The 20,077-nt window shown below is 37.5% G+C and overlaps 1 protein-coding gene across 9 annotated transcripts in view; it reads left to right on the top strand.

Annotated features, from left to right (window-relative positions):
• Positions 1-477: 477 nt before the first annotated feature.
• ATZW10 (centromere/kinetochore protein, putative (ZW10)) overlaps positions 478-20,077 on the top strand; it is a 48,861-nt gene continuing 29,261 nt past the window's right edge. For 4 of the 9 annotated variants that reach the window (XR_016042570.1, XR_016042568.1, XR_016042569.1 and 1 more), the window contains exons 1-8: positions 478-1,305; positions 1,451-1,570; positions 2,236-2,373; positions 11,780-11,935; positions 16,016-16,177; positions 16,486-16,719; positions 16,816-16,922; positions 17,716-17,808. Coding sequence is in view for 2 of the 9 variants with exons in the window: in XM_011630886.3 (XP_011629188.1) it covers positions 850-1,305; positions 1,451-1,570; positions 2,236-2,373; positions 11,780-11,935; positions 16,016-16,177; positions 16,486-16,719; positions 16,806-16,922; positions 17,716-17,808 (1,476 nt within the window). In the remaining 7 variants the exon portion in view is untranslated. Of the gene's footprint in view, positions 1,306-1,450; positions 1,571-2,235; positions 2,374-11,779; positions 11,936-16,015; positions 16,178-16,485; positions 16,720-16,805; positions 16,923-17,715; positions 17,809-20,077 lie in introns of all 9 variants that reach the window. The other 5 variants (XR_016042566.1, XR_016042565.1, XR_002279384.2 and 2 more) reach the window with 2 other exon arrangements.

Here is a 20,077-nt window from a genome sequence, read left to right as displayed (position 1 = left end):
TTATTTTTGACAGTATTATTTTGCTGGTAATTTTTAATTATGTCAATTTGGTTGCAGGTGATAGACTTGTTATCTCCGTTGGTTTATTTTCAGTATGCTTATAGGGAGGCAAATATGATAACAAATGATCTAGCTAAGAAGCCTTATGGATTCTTTGAGAGTTTCTTATGTTATTTTCTAAGCAATCTATGTGTTCAATTTATTAGTGAATAAAAAGTGATTCTTTGAGAGTTTCTTATGTCATTTTCGAAGCAATTTATGTGTTCCATTTACTAGTGAATAAAAGTTAAATACTCTGTTAAAAAACACAAAAAGAAAAAAAAAAAAAAGTTTTAAGAGAGAAGGGAAGGAAGAAATAAGTCTTTAGAAAGGACCAAGGTAGCCGGCGGCATGGGGCTCCCAGTTATTTACGTTCCTTTTACTGCGTAGTGTGTAAAATCTGCACCGTTCATATAGACGAACGGTGTTGGAGGCTACAATCCAACTCCAATGAATGGAGCTGCCGCCCTATAAAAACCGGCCTGCTCGCCCGAGTGAATAATATGCACCCGTGAGATCACCTAATTCTTTAATGGAGCCCAGAGTAACAGGGTTCACGTCCCATTCCCCTCTAAGGGGTCAGCTGACTGGCAAAACTGAAACCGCCATTACAGAGGAATACCTGCCCTTCTCTCTCTCCCTCTCTGCCCTCGATAGACCAGAGATCCTGCTTCTCTCTCTCCTCTCGGTTGTCTCTATCAGATCTCTCTCTAACACGCAGTCCCAACTTCCACGCCCAAAGAGTACCCAACATTCTCGAATGCCACACCCTCAATTCTCTCTCATCCCCTGAGCCCAGAAACCCTAAAAATGGACGTCCTCTTTGGTTCCATCGACATTCGAGACCTCCTCCCAAACCATGACGATGTTGACCTCCAGGAGTCCCCTCTATCTGCACCCGACCTCCGCCTCCTAATTGACACCCTCAACACTCGCTCCCTCCACATAAAATATAGTGTCCATCGCTACCTCCTCGACCATCGTCAACATTTCTCTGCCATTTTTGCCCAGGCCTCCAATGCCTCCTCTGTGTCTTCAGAGCTTGAAACCCTAATTCAATCCTGTGATTTTGATGCACCCTTTGTTACAGAGATCGAAACCTTGGCCTGCGAGGCCAAGGCCAAGGTTCGAGAGCTCAAGGAGAAGAAGGAGGCGCTTGATTTGGTTAGAGTTTTGGCAAAATTGGTTGAGAAACTAAGGTTTGTGGAAGATGATATTTTTTCTGCTCGTATGGAGAAGGCGGCAGAGGGTCTAATAGAGTTACAGGCAAGGTTCAAAAATGGCCCTCAGCATTAATTCCATTATAATTCCTTGAATTCTCGTTATTTACACAATAACACCTTCATCATAATCTAGCGTGGAATTGCAACTGTTGTAACAGTTATCTTCATGATTTGAACCTTGGCTGCAGGGTTTGCTTGTAGTGAGAGAGGAGTGGAAGGAAGCAGGGGAAATTAGGGTTTTGGACGAGGAGAACGAGCCTGTAGTTTTTGGTCTGCTACGAAACAAGTGGATGTCCTGCTTCAAAGAGGTATTTTCCCTATTTTCCTTAAGTTAGTTTTGCTTTTTTTTGTTTTTTTGGGGGGGTGGGGCTGGGGTGGCGGTGGACTGTCCCTTACACCATTGGTACAACAGGGGGCACCCACTGTTCATTGCCGATAAAAGACAGGGCAGATTAATCGTAGCTTCAAATGACTTGCATTTCTCTTTTGGGATTGGATATCAAGGGTGTCTGTAGTTTCCCACATACGACATTGGTACAACTGGCGTTTTAGCATTTGATAAACTGTGAATCCAATGAATCAATCTAGAGTTTGGTTGGGATTTTGTTTATTTGTATTTTACTGTTTTGGAAAAGAAAGGTCTTTTAAGTTTTGTTCCTATTGCCCCGCAATTCTTTTGTACATTAAAAAGGAGGAAATTAGAATTGCCTTTTTGGATTAACACAAACAATTCTGTCTCCCTTATTTTCTTTGGGAATCTAATAATGAGCAAAGTTGAGCTTTTCCCCAGATGCGATTGTGCTGGTCTAAACAATCAGCCTCACTCCTTTGAGGTGGAATGGTGAGACTTGTTGGTTCATTCCAATTAGTTTGCCAATTACTTGGATTATTTTGAACTTTGCCTCAATTTCTTGCCTCATGCTTTCTACTATCCATGTGATGTTACTGATGATGCTGATGCTGCTTTGTGTAGTTGCAAAAGGCACTTGGGGTGCTTCTGGAAAATGCTGTTCAATTTGAATTGGAAGGCTCAAAGTTGAGAATCAGGCATTGCTCAGGAATGTTGCATGGTCATGAAACTGAGTTATTTTCAGTTATGAGAGCTATGGAGGTAATCTAGTGGTTCTGGTATTCCATTTTGCTCTAGATGAAAATTTTCTTTTTTGTTAGTTTTACAAGCATATTCTGTTGTATTTGAAGTTAGGATTCTCTATGCATATTCAATCTTCACTGGGCTTACTATATGATTCAACAACATTTGAAGTCATTCTTTTAGCATCGCATTGTAATCCGTTTTTTTCTTTGAGTTCGATTGTGCATCACATTTTATAGTGGTTATATTCGTTCATTTTTGAAAAGTGGTTGTTCTATGTTAATAACTTAAAGATGCAACAGACAATATGTATGCAAATCAAACAAAAATAGGACACCTAATTTATAATTATTAGGTAACTGGGTAGGGGCTCCTTAACACTAAGTTCTCTTTTTCCACTCCTATCTCCTCCACGCATGCGTTTCTGAGTTAGTTTTCCGAATGAAAACTTAACCACTGCAGCAGGGATACTATAGGTAATCTAGTCTAAATTATTTGTGGTCCTCTAAAGATAGGCAGCACCTTACTGTCCAGATATGATAAAATGGAGTAAGCCGCTCTCAACAAATAGTGGAGCTAAGAAAAACTATGGAAATAATTTGAGATTGATTGGGGGATTCCCGAGTGAATTGCCACTGAAACTGAGAATTAGGCAACCTTGACTGGTTGAGCTATGGTGCCTTGGGGCTGATGCTTGGGGTGGAACTTCTATCAAGCAAATGGCATTCGACAATCATGTCCACTAACTCCACAGTCCAAGACCGCAAAGCTAAGGTTGCACAATATATAATAAATTCCATGATATATTGCCTGATTCTCAAGCAGTTTATATGTTTTATATTTGCATTGAAGGTATTTTTCATTTTACGTTTACATTGAATGATGGCTAGAGGGCACATCTTCTGGAGTAGGAAGCTGTTTCAGGCAACATTGTGTGATTGAACTAGTGAACCAAGGAACTTCAATATTTCATGCATGGCTGATGAAGTTTAGAAAATTTTAGGGAAATTTTCCAAATTCCACACTCACAAGGACAATGACAGAGAAGGTGATCCAACATTTCCTAACCAGTGTTTGAAAAGTCGACCGAATTTTAAAATTTGGCCGACTAACTCGGACTCAGGCACTGGCTGAGCCCGAATAGCCTGATTTCATAGGCCATGTATTGTGGCATTCCCCTACAGTGCACCAATTTGTTGATTTACTGCACAAATCAGCCAATTTATATATTAATTGGCACTAATTGGTTGATTTGTACACTAATCGGCAATTTATTGAAAAAAGCGATGGATTTTTGCACTGTTATAGTATAGGCATGAGCACCACCAGCAGGCTAGCTTTCTCTCTCTCTCTCTCTCTCTCTCTCTCTCTCTTTCTCCCACACAGTGAGTCTCTCTCTCTATGTTGGTTGGGGCAAGGTGCCCCAACCTCTCTCTCTCTCCCCCTCTTGGGTTGGGGCTACATGCCCCAACCTCTCTCTCCCTCTCTCTCTCGCCTAGGTTGGGACAAGGTGCCCTAACCTCTCTGTCTCTGTTGGAGTGAGGGCCTGCTCCAACCACTCTCTCTCTCTCTCTGTTGGGGAGGGGGACCTGCCCCAACCTCGCTCTCTTTCTCTATTGGAGTAGGGGCCTGCCTCAACCTCTCTCTCTCTCTCTCTGTTGGGGCTGGGGCTGCGGCTTGCCCCAACCACTCTCTCTCTTGGGTTGCGGCACATAGCCCCAACCTCTCTCTTTCTTTTGGGCAGGGGCTTGGCCCCACAACTCTCTCTCCCCTACCACTCTTTCTCCCTCTCTCTCTTCCTCCCTCCCTCTCTCTCTCAATTTCGTTCTCTCTCTCTCTCTCGGTTTCCCTCTCTCGGTCTCTTGCTCTCCCTCTCTTTCTCTTGGTCTCTCTCTCTCTATTTTCCTCTCTATTTTCTCGCTTGGTTTCCCTCTCTTGCTGCTGCCCTACAGACTCCTCCAGACTTCACGACTATTTTTGCCCTTGTCAACCCTAATAGCGAAACTCAAGAAAATCTCGAACTCCATCATCAATCTTACTACTTTTGAGCAGTGTTTTTGACTATTGTGTAATATGTCATCTACTTCAATTACTAGTTCACTGAAAAAGTATTGCTTCAGATGCCTAAAAATTGTCCGGAACCCAATTATACCTATAATATTTTTTTGTTTCACTTATTTTGTGTGATAATATAACTAAACAATACATATAAAATTTAAACATTTTTTAATTTTCTTATAATTTTTTTTGGGATTTTCCCCCCATTTTTTTTTAAGTATACAGCTTGGCATTAATCGGCCGAGTAATTGGCTCGGGCCATGACTGACTATTCAGCCTGACTCGCTCTTTTCAACATTGTTTCTAACACATGAAACAAATTGTTGGGTTGTATCACTGGTGTCTTTTAGAGTGGTTTGAAGCAAGGATCTTGTCTAGATTGATCAATCCCTCAAAGATGAGGACAAGGGGTGGAAAATTTATAGGTACAAGGTTATTAAATGTGGGATGCGGCGTATGGCACTAGAGGGGTTGTGCCATGTGCCTAATGTGGTTGCATCCTTTCTTACGGACATTAAGTATAAATATTCTGGTGTTAAATTATAAAAATTATAGGATACAAAGAATAAAATGAATATGTGATTGATATGATAGTAGGCGTTTTAATTTATTATTTTGTCTTTAATATATACACTGTGATTTGTTGATAGAGCAACATAATATTTTTATAATTCTATTAACTAATATAGTTTCATGCGAAATAAGATGATCTGATCCTATCCATTTATCAAATTCTACAAAAACAAACAATATGTCAATGATATCATGTACTTAGGTAAGAAACTACACATAGAATGACACTATTAAAAGAAATTAGCAAGTAGCAACCATAGCATATGGTCAAATACTAAGAGATTGGTCACCAAAAAGCAAATGTTCAAGTACCTAACACAATGGCATAAAAAAGCAAACCAGACTTAATCCTACTTATTGAATGCAATGATGTTATGCATCTTGTGGCTGTATCCAAGCTTTGCTGCCAGTGGCCAGTATTGTTCGCTTGAAAATCCCTCCACTGTGAGCTCAAAATCAAATTGAGAAGTTGCTGCAAAGATGTATGAGTTTTGCTAGAGAAATTGAAATAAAAAGTTTTTCGATTTGATATATTTTATTTTTGATTTATTCCCTTTAGAACTGTACAACATTAGAAATCTTGGCTGTGTCCCCTCAGACTCAGCCGAATCAATCTGGCTTGGCATCATTTTGAGGTTGTGGTCCCCCTACTCAAGGGGGTAACTCGCCCCAAGTATGCCAAAGACTTGGTGAACTTATGATGATTCAGGCACTTTTTTTTAAATAGAACGAAAAAAGGGTTGGGGAGAGAGGGAGGGGAGGGGAGGGGGGGGGGGGGTGGGGGAGTTCAACCCCTCTGTTTCAGTAGTTTTCTTCAATCATACATCAATCGAGATAGGTCTGATTTGATAAATATTGTTCTTAAGTATCTAAGAGATCAAAATGTTCGACCTAGATTTTGGTGAAATTTGAAAACTCGTGATTTCTTCATAGCCATTGCTCGAACTTGGATGAGAATTGTTCTCTATGCCTATCTTTGGGTTATGTATCAAATCATGGGCTTGTTTTTCACCCAAAAAAACCACTGAAAGTTTCCGGTTTGCTAGAGTTGTATTTCAGAATTACTATTGACCCAAAAATTTTAAGAGCTCGAATCAACTAGACCATACAAATCAGAAATCTAGTTTGGGGGTTATCAATTTGGGGTGTTTGAGAACCCTTTGACAAATATTGGAAGGATCCATTCACACTGAGTATAAAGATTGGAAGATTGACGTCGAGATTTTGGGTAATTTTTTATTTTTAATTTTTATTGGAGGGATCCTTTCACACACCCTCTTTGATTCTCCTGGTGCTTTGTTTGGGTTTGGGAGGTGAGCAATGGGTGTTATATTTTCCCCTAAACCTTCCTCCCTTCCCTCTCCTATTGGGATCGGAAAATCCATTCTACGCCTACTCATGGCTATATTTGTTCCCACAAGGTTGTCCAAGATCCAAATTATTGGGGTTTGTGGCCCATAAAGGTCTTCAGAGAATGTAAAACTCATGACTATAGTGGATATGTACTCCAGTAGGAGTGTGGTCCATTGAGGCCTAGTAGGGTGTTTTATAATTTGTTGGTTGACTCCTTTGATTGAGTGGTTTAGACCCCGGACCGAGTCCAATACCCCTACCCCTGGGCATACAACACAAATGTTGAGGGTTCTATTGTTGTGTCATCCCTTGTTGAGTTTGATGCCATGGATGATGTTGTGGCTAGGAGGCTGGTGGTCTTTTGCATGCGGTTGGAAGCTTGCCAGAGTGAAGGCTAAATGCCCAACAACTATCGTATGGCATGTACACATGGTAGCTGCATTATGGGGAAGAAGCTCAGGATTGGTCGCATGTATCTACTGAAGAGAGTATCCCTTGAACTATTGCAACACTATGCATTCATCCATATGAATATGACTCCTTGTCCCGATTTGTTTCACCTCTATTTGTTGACCAACATTGATGGGCCGATTATGAGCCCTTACGATCAACTGTAGCTCATGGGACCCATTGAGTTGGTATGAAAAGATAGCTTGTGGGTCACGAATTTTTCGCATAGGTGGAGTGCCTTTGAGATCGCATATTCCTGGCCCTTTGATACCAATCCACTTTTATAAGTATTTATTTGTGATTTGAAAAATTATGAGATACTAAAAATAATTTTTCCAAATGTTTTTATGCTTTGTGAATGTTTAATTCAATAAAAATATTCAGCAACTAAAAAAATTATTCGTATAAAATTATCTTATATCTCTTCTTGGTATTTTAAAGTTGTTCAGGCAAGTGTTTTTTCATGGAATCCACATGGGGGGCCAATAGCCATGGCCCCCAATGTGAGTAGGCCCATAGTTACTGGAATCTATCCACCGACCTCGCGTTTCTGGTTCCAAAACGATTTTTTGGAACCAAGAAAACTGGATTCTTTAATTTCATAATCCCGATTCAACACATCTTTAGAAACCACTTATCGTAACCAAAGAAACTCGATTCCTTAATTTTGGAATCTCATCCAACACTTCTTTAGAAACTTGAACCCATTAATTGTGGGTAGACATTCCCAACTATATCGAATATGGATTAACCAGCAAGTATTAAATCTTGATTCCACGTCAATTGGAGTAGAAATCTTCCTTTGAATGCTTCTAATGGTTGCAAGTTTTCATTATTTTACTTGTGCCACCTTGGATGGTCTTTACTTTAAATTTAAAACATAAGTGGTAAATACAACACATACAATTAAAAGTAAAACCATGATGTAGACATAATCCTATTTTGTCTTTATAATAATGAAGTCAAAATAACAATTTAGAAATGGGAAAAGTTTATATAGAGCCGAGGCTCTAAACAATCAAATTTGAGCCTACCTCAAAAATTTCATTAGAAGATGTTGTTTTGATGCTCAATATCTTCAAATTGATCATCTCGACATCAAGATGCATGGACATGAGGAAAAATTGGATTTCATGTTTTGGAAATAGTGTATTTTGTTACGTATTTTTGGACCGTCAATTTTCAAGATTTTCAAGTTTTCATAGATCTATCAATCTGCATTATTTTTGAAGCTTTAAACTTTATAAATAAACATGAAAACATATTTTAAGGCTATCACAAAGATTTCTAGTAGTGAAACCACATATCTCAACACTATTTGAAGGTAGGCTCTAATTTGATTGTTTAGAGCCTAGGCTCTATACAAACCGTACCTTTTAGAAATACTTGTCTTTTGTATATAATGACTGTAAGTTCAATAGTCAACACAATCACTTTAAAATTTGGAAAACCTTCTAATAAGAGACATCCAATATAGGTTCTAAAGTTGATGAGGCTCAAGATGTGCTTGTGACTTCCTTCTCCACAAAAATGAAATCTCGATTCTTGGTAGGGGTCGTCAAATGCATTCTATAGTCCATATTATTGTAAATCTCGACCTCAAACTGGCATGGATCTCTGATCCATATACTTAAGAAACTTGATTCCAAATATGTTAGAATCACAATTCTAAACAACAACATATCTCTATTCCACATGTCAGAAACTCAATTCCATAGTTGTCGGAAACTCGATTCCGCATATTAATGAATCTTGACTCATGGGGTGTCGATTCCAGGGGGATGGGAATCTCGATTCCAAAGAGGATGGAATTTCGATTCCATATGTGGATGCAACTTGGATCTATTTTCGCCAAAACACGATTCTCAAAAACTAGGAATCTCGTTCTTAGCGATTCTCAAAAACTAAGAATCTTCTAGCTGGTCGCGATTTCGCCATTCCGGTTCCTAAAACGATTTGGGTTCCCAGGCGTTTCCAACAACTATGAGTAAGCCACATCTTGAGTGGGACATGAGCCCCCATATGGGATTCATGCCTGATATTTCCTTACCCCACCTCTCTCACCTTACGAGATAAGGTTAGTTGGAGAGAGAGGATTTTAAGATTTCCCTTTGATCTTTAACTTTTTGATCATCGTCAAAGTCTTTTCCCAACTAATTGGGGTTGGCTACACGAATCTTGGTCTGCCATCCTGCTCTATTAAGGGCCATACCCTCAGTGAGGCTTCGGTACAACACGTCGTTTACAGGGATCACCCTAGCATAAGCAAATACTGTAGGTTCAGGATTCATGATAAGTTTTGACAAAGTTTTACATTGGTTGCCTACCTAACACAACCCACCTCCTTTACCTGGGTTTGGGATGGATTAAGGGAAAGTTTAAGGTACTTACCCTTTTTAGACCATCTTTAACTTTTTGATAAGAAAAATAAAAAAGAGATTGTGTTTTAAAATAGTAAGGACTTCTTTAAAAAAAGTTATTTCTAGGAAAGGATAAAAGTTCTAGGCTTCTAACCCTTATATGATCTCGATAGGTTAAAATTTCTAATTGGATTAGAAAATCTATTGGAGAAGATTAAATATTCTAATCCCAAGTTAAGTTCTGGATAAACCTGATCTTTGTGGAACTAGAAGAGGATATCTAAGGGCTAATGGTTCTAAGGTTCATCCCTTTATCCTGATGGCTGATCTAGGGATTGGGTGGCTCAGATTTAATCTCTCTTCACCTCACAAATTACCCTTGGACTCCTTAGTCAAAGCTAAGTCCTATTTTAAGATGGCTTACTTGTACCCCAAAAAGCACTATATAAAGGGAGTCAAACCCCCCCCCTCCCCCAACATCACCCAATTTTGGTGTGTCTGTCTGTCTCCACTCCAATTTTCTCTCTCCTCTCATTTTCTCTCATCCTAGGCTGGCACATACCCATAGGAGCCACGTACCCCTAGGAGCCCATCAGTGGGGCATGCCCTAGTCCATAAACAAAAGGGGTGGTACCACAATGTTGCATGCCCCACAGTTAAAGAGGGCTGAAAGGAAATCCAAATTGTGTTTGTTTTCAGAGGGTTGAAAAAAACACTAGTTCCATCTTGGTTGTGTTCTCAATCAGCGCCATTTTGAGTTAGGCTTTGTCATAGCAGCTTCCCATCTTGTAGAGACTGTTGGATCAGTGCATCATCGATTTGGTAATCTGGGGTGGGGTATAATAAGTCCTATAACGATGATCCTAGGCACGGTGGGGTATAATAAGTCCTATAACGATGATCCTAGGCACGGTTCTATAGGTTGCTTCCCAATTTATTATTGCTTCCTGTTTTTGATTCATATTTGTTCCTTCTTTATGAATATAGTTTATTTTTAAGGTAGTAAGAGTGTGATCCATAGATCTTGGTAGGTTATTTTCTGTTTTTGCATTGTAATTGGCACTTGTAAGTAGAATTTGCTGGTATAATAAAAGAAAAAGAGAAGTTTTTGAATTCATACACCGTGCAATTCTAGCATAGCCCCTCCGTTCACAAATTATGCTGCTGCATAGGCCCTCCTTGATGCAGCCTATGTGCTGCCTTGGTGGGGTCATCATGTATGCCCACCTAGGTGCGTTTGAAGTGATGCGGCGAAGGGCTGTGTTGCCTGATGTGGCTGCAAATAATGTGGCATGCTGCTGCATTTGATAACTATGGATGTGTTGGATACCTGACTCGGAGACCTTGCACCCCATGTCAACTCGATCTCTTTGTAGAGGGGTTTGATGGGAAATTTGCCCACACCTTCCCAAACTCTTGGTGGAGCCTTTACCTATGACAAATTGATAGATTGTCTTTAATAGAACCTCAACAATTAAAGTTCTTCTCTCCTCTATCTTTATATTCCTTATGTTCCTTTTAAAGTGAGATCAATGAGCCACTTTACTCCATCTGAAGCTAAGCTGGGTAGACTTGAGAACTCGATATTTCACTCCCTTTTGTACAACATCACACATAAAGCATGAATATAATTCTACTTTTATTCATGCCACATCTAATTCCGCTTTTAAATCTTTTTTTTGATAAAGTAATTGAGCTTTTAAAACTGTAATCTGTAATTGATAGGTTCCACAGTTTCATGGGCTATGCCTCCTTTGGAACCAAAATTGATGCTTAAAACTTGCCCACCTTGACAAAAATTTCAGGCTGTCTCCCCAGTGACAAACGGCATTGACCAGGTCATAGGCCCCGTAACACGTTTGGTATCTCCTCTGGGTTCCACTTGGAAATGATTGGTTCAAGCCTCAGTTTATTCATTGAAATTGAAGAGAAGGAATGGGAAAGGTCATTACTGAAAGTCTGTGAAGCTTGGCATTCTTTATGTTTAAGAGGATTTGGAAGTTGAAAAACTCTATGACTATTGGAAGAATAGAAGGAGAAGGTGATTGTCAATTAAAGTAGGAGATAATTTGAGTTGAAATGGGTTTGCATTCATTCTTTTGCTTTCAATCTACTGGTGGCTTCGATTACTAGTCCCAAAGAGGATCAAAGGGATGCTGGACGCTTCCCTGCTTGGGATTTTTAAGGTTCATGTTGATGATTGTGACTGTGGAGAACCTAGGGCTCATTGTGGTAGTGGTGATTTTGTGTTTTGTAGGTCCCATTGGGTTTACAAATCTGACTGCTGAAGAGGTTTTGGGATTTCTGTTTAACTTGATTCTATACCTGTGTCATGTCATAGACATCCTTTCAATACAAGTGGTCATTAATGTCATCGGCATGCTGCGTGCAGAAAGTGTCCTTAAATAGTTAAAAACATCATTTTGAAGTGAAGAGAATTCTTTTTTCCATGTTTGTCTTGAAGCAACATGTGTATAACACAACGATTTTGTACAAACTTGGTGTATTTTATTATGTGTATCTAAATCTTTATCCTGTGAACAACTTGGTTATTATGTTCTTTGGACAAGCTAAAATTGTAAGAGCCAAATTTCTTTCTTTATTTTCTGATTGTGTGTGGTTTACTGCAGATAGTTGGCATTCTTGGTAATGGGTTTGCAAAGATTGCAGATTTGTTGATCAAGCATGTTGTGATTCCTGTTGTAAGTGCCTCTGCTGATGTTTTTGTAGAAGTATTAAGTCAGGACGAGGCAGTTCTCTGTGTTGTTCCACATCCAGATTCTCAGGTGGTGAATTTGTTCTACTCTGGAATTAATGCTTTAGTTTTCAGATCTATGAGTTTTCTGAGTTGTGTCTTCTATTGTTCTTGGAATTGGACTGAATGTCTCCCAGCAGGCTCGTTTGCAGAAACAGATATTGTGCAAATGATTTCGGAGCTCAAACCAAATCTGTTTTGATGCATGTAGATAGTCAACTTCATGAATGTGATCTCTGATTTTTTTTTTTCTCTTTAGGGGCATATTGATTAACTTTTGTAGTTTTGCAGTTCAGTAATGTGGGAAAGGTCTTTGTTTAACTGTAAGTTTCAAGTTTGGAGACATCCCATTTTTGTGATAAATTTATTACTAAGAGTGTGGGATTTATGGCACACTATGATGCATGGATACTTTTAACCTCAATGCTGTATTTGTGCCTGGTACTTCAGAAACATATGGAACGTCTCAAAATATTGATGTTGTTGCGATATCCACAGCCGTATGTGTGCTTCATAGTTTGGAGATGACATTATATATGTAGTGTTTATTACATTAAAATTTTTGGTTCGATCATATTGGGCAAAGCTTGATTGTATAATTATTTAGACACTGATAAAGTTTTCTGGATATCCAGTGTTATACCCTGTGTCTTTTAGTTGTGCATTGAGGATCAAAATTTCTTTTGAGCCATAGTTGACATCTCACATTCATTTATCTCAGCGAGGCTTAATGAATCCTATTTTTTCTGGGTCTCTTTGGCCTGTCGAGGAGTCTTACGTGCAACTTCTTTATTTTAATTGTTCCCTCCCAAGCTTAAGGAACTCCAGGTTCTTCAGAAATGGAAATCATGATCTGACTCAAAGCTCCACCTCTAGATCAAAGTCCTATTTATCTTGTCAAAAGACGATATAAATAAGGAGAAGACATCTGTTTTTTTTTTTTAAATGAAGTAATCACGAAAAACAGGTTGAGTATATGCACTACTTTTATACTTTTTGCCAGATTCCAAGCTGTCTGTTTTGCATTGAATGTATAATCTGATTCTTTTCTTGATAAATGGAAGGCACATAATAAGAGGTCCATACGGGAGGCGTTCTCATATTACCTATTGTCTTCTTGATGTGCTAGATGATTTCATGTCCTTGCACAAGAGTTCCCTGTGATCCAATGTTGGTTGGATTAAATCCGAATAGAACTTTGGTTATTATTGGTGAGAGCTTTTAGTTAGCATCTTTTGAAAAGCAATTGTCACTCATGCATTGGTATTCTACTGCAAGTATGCAATTTCAAGGGTTGCTTGATGCTTCCAAATTACATTATTATCCAATTGATACCTTGTAAATATAGGTTTGTCTAAACTGAGTTTTTGTATTTGTAAACATAGGTTTGTAAAATCAGTTTCATGTTTGTACGGATGCAGTACTATATTACTTTATTTTATTATGTATAGCTGTGCTGAAGATTTTGTCATCCCATCGCCTGATATTTTAGTTACTGAGATGTTTATAACATGAAAGGACAGAAAGTTTTGTAGGAAGTTGGTAAGTGTGCAGAACTGTTTTTTTCCTTTTTGAATCAGTTAAATGATACACATCCGCTATGCACCACTTGATATCTTCTGGATGTTTTCTAGTTTCTGAGACTTCTCATTATTTTGTGGGTTGGGGTGGGGGACGGGAGAAGGATTCATAATATGAAAATGGCTAGTCTAGTGCGTTGCTTTAGGATCTAGATTATTTTACTTGGATCTCATTTCTTTTTTGTTCCACCACCTGATAAATCGACCTATGCCTTGTTAATATTTCTGATGAAATATGAGATCTTGTCTGATACGTCGTAGTTGAGGGCATCTGTCATGTTCACTCAAAAGGAGATGAGATGATCGATAAAGTATCCAGCTTCTGGTTATTTATTCTGCGGGAGGGGTGGGGAAATTGATTCTTGGTCTGTGATCTTACTTGGATATTCTTGATTTCCTTGCTTCTTCGTGGTGCTTTAGACTTCTAGATTGTGCTACGTAATAGTGATAACTATCAACTGCTTTTTGGTTGATCTTTTGGCGATGGTTGTAGCTTTTCTTTATCTGTGTGCATGCATTGGTACATGAAATGTTGAAAGCAAATTACGAAAACATTGGCCGACCAAATGGGTTTTGCTGACTTCCAGTTAAACTAAAAATTAAGGTGCTCTGTTATCTAATACATCAGTGAGGTGTCCAAAGGGAAGTGCTTGTTTTGTTGTTGACCTATCTTTAATTTCTCATTGTAACCCTCTGTCATAGTATACAACCGCTCTGTCATAGTATAGAACGTGCATATGGTTCATTGATTATTATTTGCTTTGTCATCGATCGAAGTTCCGGGGAGCTTGCCCTGTTCATAGTGAAGAAACTACTTGTAATTAACTATGATGCAATGATACTTGCATATGCTTAATATACCAGTTTTAGCATTGTATCAGACACCCATTCTGAGTCCGATACCATATACTTCTAGGATACTTCTATATAAAAGTGTAACAATAAAGATATGTTATCGGTAATATATAATGTTTTGCATTATTAGAGAGAGAGAGAGAGAGGTGGCGCATGTGCGATATAACTGAGGAGGGATAAAGAAATAAGATTGATAGAAAATTCATTTTCTTTGGGTTTGAAGGGAATCCACCTCAAAGGTTGAGAGATTTCGCCCTCTCTAGGCCTCCAAGGGAATCCACAAAAAAAAAAAAAAACAAAAAAACTTTTCATGTGACCCAAGATACAATTCAACTTCTCCTTTTCTACAAAATGCAATCTGTATGTTAATAAGAAAAGGAAACTAACCTGACACATAAGGAACCTAAACCCTGATTTCTTAAGTTCCCTTATTACCCCAAAATATTTTACAAACATAATGACTGAAATAACCCTATGACGAAAACTAGTTCCGCTAACTATAACATTCTCTAGGGGTTGGAAGAAGGTTGACCATGAGCTTGTTCTGGTCATTATATCCTTCTAATGTTCTCTTCGCTAGTTCATGATGGGGTCCCACCATTCACCTTGTTACTCTTTCCAATGCAATCAAACAATTAATAATACACAGTTTGGAACATGCTGAAAAAACTGTAATGTAAAGTATAATGTTGATTTCCTTTTTGAGAGTGGTATATCACATCCTAAGATCGGTTTTTCGATTTCTTCGTGATTGACAACTTGAATTTGCATTAATTTTTGTCAGGGTTGGGGTTAATAATTAATATCTAATATTCTATCGTCAAGCTAACTTCTTTATTAGATATAGAATGTCCGAAATTCTCTATGTATCGATTTGGTTCATTGATCTGTTCTTGAAGTTCACCATTCTCTTCTCTTATTTCGCCTACGGCTTAATTTATGTGGGCCATGAGTTGTTGCAGCATGTGATCAGTCATGGGAGGTGGCCCGGGCAGCACCTTGCTATTGGGATCTTGAAGCTTGAAGGAGGGCGAAAGAAAATAAAAACTGGAGACTGAGTAAAGATTGAGAGAAAATAGTTTCTCTCGGGGTTTGTCGGGGAATCCATCCAAAAGGTTGAGAAATTTGGCTCTTTTTCTTGGCTCAAGAGGGAATCCACCTCAAGAAAAATAATATTTTCACAAGACAAAAATTCAATTGAGTTAATCCTCCTTTATAAAACACAATACATGTATTTATAAGGAAAGAAAAACCTAATAATTAAGTTGTGACTGAAATCCTAATTTCTTAACTTCCCATTTCACCTAAAAAATTTCTTCAAATGTAAATGACTGAAGAACCCTATGAAAAAAAATGTTACTTATCTACATCAATGTGCATCTGCTCCAGTGTGGTGGTGCATGTGTGTCTCCCTAATTTAATTCTCACATAGGCGTGCAACTCTAGGGTGTTCAGATTTGGTTTTGTCCTTCTTTCATGGTGATGTCATGCATTCTTATTATTCGTGGTCAGAGTGGTGCAGTCCTATTCTACAAGTGATGTTACTTGTGCATAGAACAAATGATCAGATTGTTGCTTATGTTACATGTACAACTAGTTCCTTAATGGGTGGTGTATTTTTCTAAGATTTTTCATGCATATCAGAATTCTGATTGCTTTTACTTTTGCCAATGCAGCCAGAAAACTTGGATGGTTCTGCAATTTATTCAAGGCTTATTGAAATTATTAAATTTATTCACGGTTTCATTTGCTTCAAAAATGGTAACTGGATTGGAAATCTGGGACGGTTAACATGGCCAAGTATTTCTGAGGCGGTTATCACAAGCTTTATTTCCAAGGTTTGCATCCATGCTAAAGCTGACTGCACTTATCTTGCACTATCTGGCATGCTAACTAGCTGAATCTGACAGAGTTTGGGTCGAGATGGCTAAAATTGGCAATATCCTCCATAGATCAGAGACCAAAATATAGATTGAAAGAAAATTGTTGTATTTCATCAGCAATCAAAGTTGCCATAATGATCTGCCCATTTTATTGATGTTATTGAACTTTCATTTGTTATTACTGTGTTTTCTTTTTGTGACCTATATTTTCAGTACATATTGGATTTCCGTTCAATTAAATGACCTGGAGCTCCTTTATCCAGGCTGTCCCTAATGAGGCTTCGAAGGTCGCTGAGTTTCAAAGCATTGTTAAGATGACAGCAGAATTTGAGGCTACTTTGAAAGAACTAATGTTTATATCTGCATCTGATAGCAAGGATGAAAGATTGAGCAATTTTGCTCAAAATGTGGAGGTCCATTTTGCAACTAAAAAACGGAATGAAATTTTGGCAAGAGCTAGAAAATTACTTGTACAATCTGAAATTGATGTTCCTTTGGTGAGTTTATCATACGGTTGCTTTTGTAATTTAAATTATTATTAACGTCTCTGCAAAGAAAGAAAAATTACTTATTTACTTCTCAGGAGCATGCAGCTCGAGTGACTTCAAAGAATCGAGTTGACTTGCTTTTCCAATCTGAAAGGTGCACTGTGTCCTCGGCAGCAACTCAGTTAATGGAATTAGTGCATCAAACATTACAGGTAAAGTAGATGTCAAAGTGTTCAATTTCTTTATTAGTCTCCAGTTGTACAATGCTTTAGGATGAGATTCGAAGAATAACAAAAATGATATGCTATTCCATTTGCTGTATTTTGTATGTCAAATTTGTGCGTTTTCTTGTTGCATTTGTAATAGAGTGGATGATTTAAAGTAGTTTTTAGAACATTAAGTGACAATGGATCCACTTGAATCATCCTTTCTGTACCATTTTTTGTGGGCCTGTGAACTATTTTCATTTACAATGTCTTCTCATACTTTCAAAGCCATGTTAAGTTTATAGGGGGTTTATTTGTATCTGATGGTCTTGTGTCAGTATAATAACGATTTGTTGAAATTCTCTGCTGCCTTAATTTTGTTTAATTTTCATCCCTGGTTCTCACGGTTAGGTATTTTTCTCTCGATGAAATTAACAGTTAATTCATATTTAGTATATTAACAGTTAGTCATATTAGTATTAACGCAAACATTCTGTCATGGTCTCTTTATCCATGTCAGTTGGATTTGAATTAGAATTTTTCGTGTCATTTTTTTTTTAATATTTTTGATGGTTATTAATTTTTGTTTTAATCATCTCGTTCTGCTCCTCGTAATTGGGATCATCTCCCTGGTTGATTATCTTAGGAATCTGACAGTTATTTTACTTGTACATTTTATGTTTCTTTTTCATAAAATATTAATTATTAATATTTTTAAAATTTGTCTTCTTTTGCTCCTTAAGATTCCTTCTTTTACACTTACGAATTCTGCTTGTTGATCAATGGCTTGTCAATGCAGAATGTCTGCATGTCACCGATGAGAGTGGCAATGGAATTCTACCATGCTGCACGCGATGCTCTTCTTCTCTATGAAGTCATAGTTCCAGTCAAGGTTTCTTCCTCACCCTCTAAGGGTCCTTTAAATGTATCACCCTCTAAGTGTCCTCTTGAATAGGGATGTTCTGTGAGCAGAAGTGGGAATTTATCTTCAATGTTCCTCATATTGTTCATGTTTTGTCTAAACCATGAATAATTATCGTTGTTGGGATTACACTATTGATTTTATAAGGATATTATTCTGCATTATTTATATTGAAACTTATTGGCAATTGTTCTTGAAGGTAAATTTCTCAGCAAGTTATTCACTGTATTAAACTAAGATATTATGAATTTAAATTTCCATAAAAAATATGAACTTGAATTATGCACATTAAAAAAGATATATTGAAAATCTTATTTTCTATTTTGCACCAAAAGTTCATGGGAAACTCGATACATAGAGATATTGATTGTCCGACTGAAATTTCAACCCTTGGGATTGTCATCACAAATTGTAATTTCAAAATTCTTTGTTTTTAAACTGAGTACCAATCTATATGAACATCAAAATATGAAACAAATAGTTAATGCATTTTTCTTTTTCATATTAACTAGAATCGTTCCCATCTAGGTAACTTGTTTTTATATTGTCTTCTCCTTTTTAAGGTAATTTAGGAAGATATCCCCTTTGTTCCTTATTCATATTTTGGACCTTTTGGGTGGTCGGTACATTAGTTCAGAAGCGTCATTATGAGTTCTGTTTATAGAACTTACCAGAAACAAGCCTTTTGCATATACATGGCAAACTTGTTATTACCAGGGAGTTGTTTTAGCAGATAATTATGGTAAGTCATATTGTATCACTTTCAATTCAATATATCAGCACAATATTGGAGTTCATATGGGTAATAGAAGTTATTGTGACAATCCTGGTAAATTGAATTACCGGTGATGAAGATTGAATGATTGGGCTAAATGTTTTGTCCAATTACTTTTGTTCGTGCCTTTTCTTTCTTAGAAGCTTTTGAAATTGTCATCATTAATGGTTCTTTACTTATTTGTTTTCCTTGTTAATGACCAAAATAGTCTGTAGGGTTCAATGTCTAGGTGTCCTTCAGTGGAATTGATATTGTATATGTAAGTTGTATTGGAAGTCAATGGAAGCCTTTGAAGGAATGTCGTATCGCAAATCCAATGCAGAAAAGCTGATAAATGCTCCAAATGGTTTTCATACCAGCATGCCAAATGCTTTAGAGCTGACCATCTTATGTGTGAAATCCTTTAACCATAATCAAACAGAAACTTTTCATCAATCTACACCATTATACCTAAACCAGAGAAAAACAACAATCACTTATAAGATTGATTATCCTCCCTGATGCTCCACAAAACCTTCTCTTACTAACCAACACCACCCTGATCTAAATTGCTCATAACCTGCCTTCTATAGAAAACCAAATGTAGACGATCTAAGCCAGTCCTTACCAGATGGACATTTGAAGTAAGCTTTTGAGTTGCCAATAATCTTATTATTTGATCAGAATCAGCTTGATCTTCACCCTTGTCATCCTTATTGCTTTTTAACAGACTGTACCTATTTCTTGTCATTAGATTAGTATCTCTACAGAGTCGTTGCTGGAGCTACCACATCAGCGATAATTGAACCCTCCCTTTATAACAATGGATGATGCACACTCAGAATTCTCTACTAAAGATGTGGTTATCGTCATTTATCCTTCAACATTTATCCTTCAATTGATACCTTCATTCTTCTGTTTTGGTTTCTCAAAGTTAAAAAGTAGGAAAAAAAAGTGTAGAATAAAATGTACTGATTATAACTTCCTGGAGATGATCTCCCTCAGAATTTATTTCTTTTTGTTATTTTCATGTATTAGATAGCATGGGCTGTTTGCGGGTTGTGTAACAACTAAAGTTTGTGTGGAGTTTTCCAAGTGATTTTCAATATTTCTCCAATAAAATGAAATAGATGCTCCCAATTTCATGCTTTAGGAGACTTACTCTTGTTAAAGTCTCATATCAATGTCTTAACTGATTGTATCAGTACTATGGTCTATATTTGTACATTGTTTTGTCCTAGAAATTTATGGCAAGATTTTGTAAACATTATTCAACTGATGTTTTTGCTCTGCTCAATGGCTGTTTATTTCATTGTGTATATAGGCTTGAGCATTAATTGTATGTTATGATTTCCAAGCCCAAGGAAAATGGATTTGTAGAACAGAATTATATATTTCGGTATTTCATTGACAATTCTGGTTGCATTTTTTTTTGCAATGAAATGTTTGAGAATGAAGTAGTTGAAATTTTCAATAATTTTATGG

The sequence above is a fragment of the Amborella trichopoda genome, chromosome 10 (genome assembly GCF_054954075.1).
Source record: "Amborella trichopoda isolate Santa Cruz 75 chromosome 10, AtrichopodaSantaCruz75HAP2 v2.0, whole genome shotgun sequence".
Classification (NCBI taxonomy): Eukaryota; Viridiplantae; Streptophyta; class Magnoliopsida; order Amborellales; family Amborellaceae; genus Amborella; species Amborella trichopoda.
This window is presented reverse-complemented; position numbering and strand designations above follow the sequence as displayed.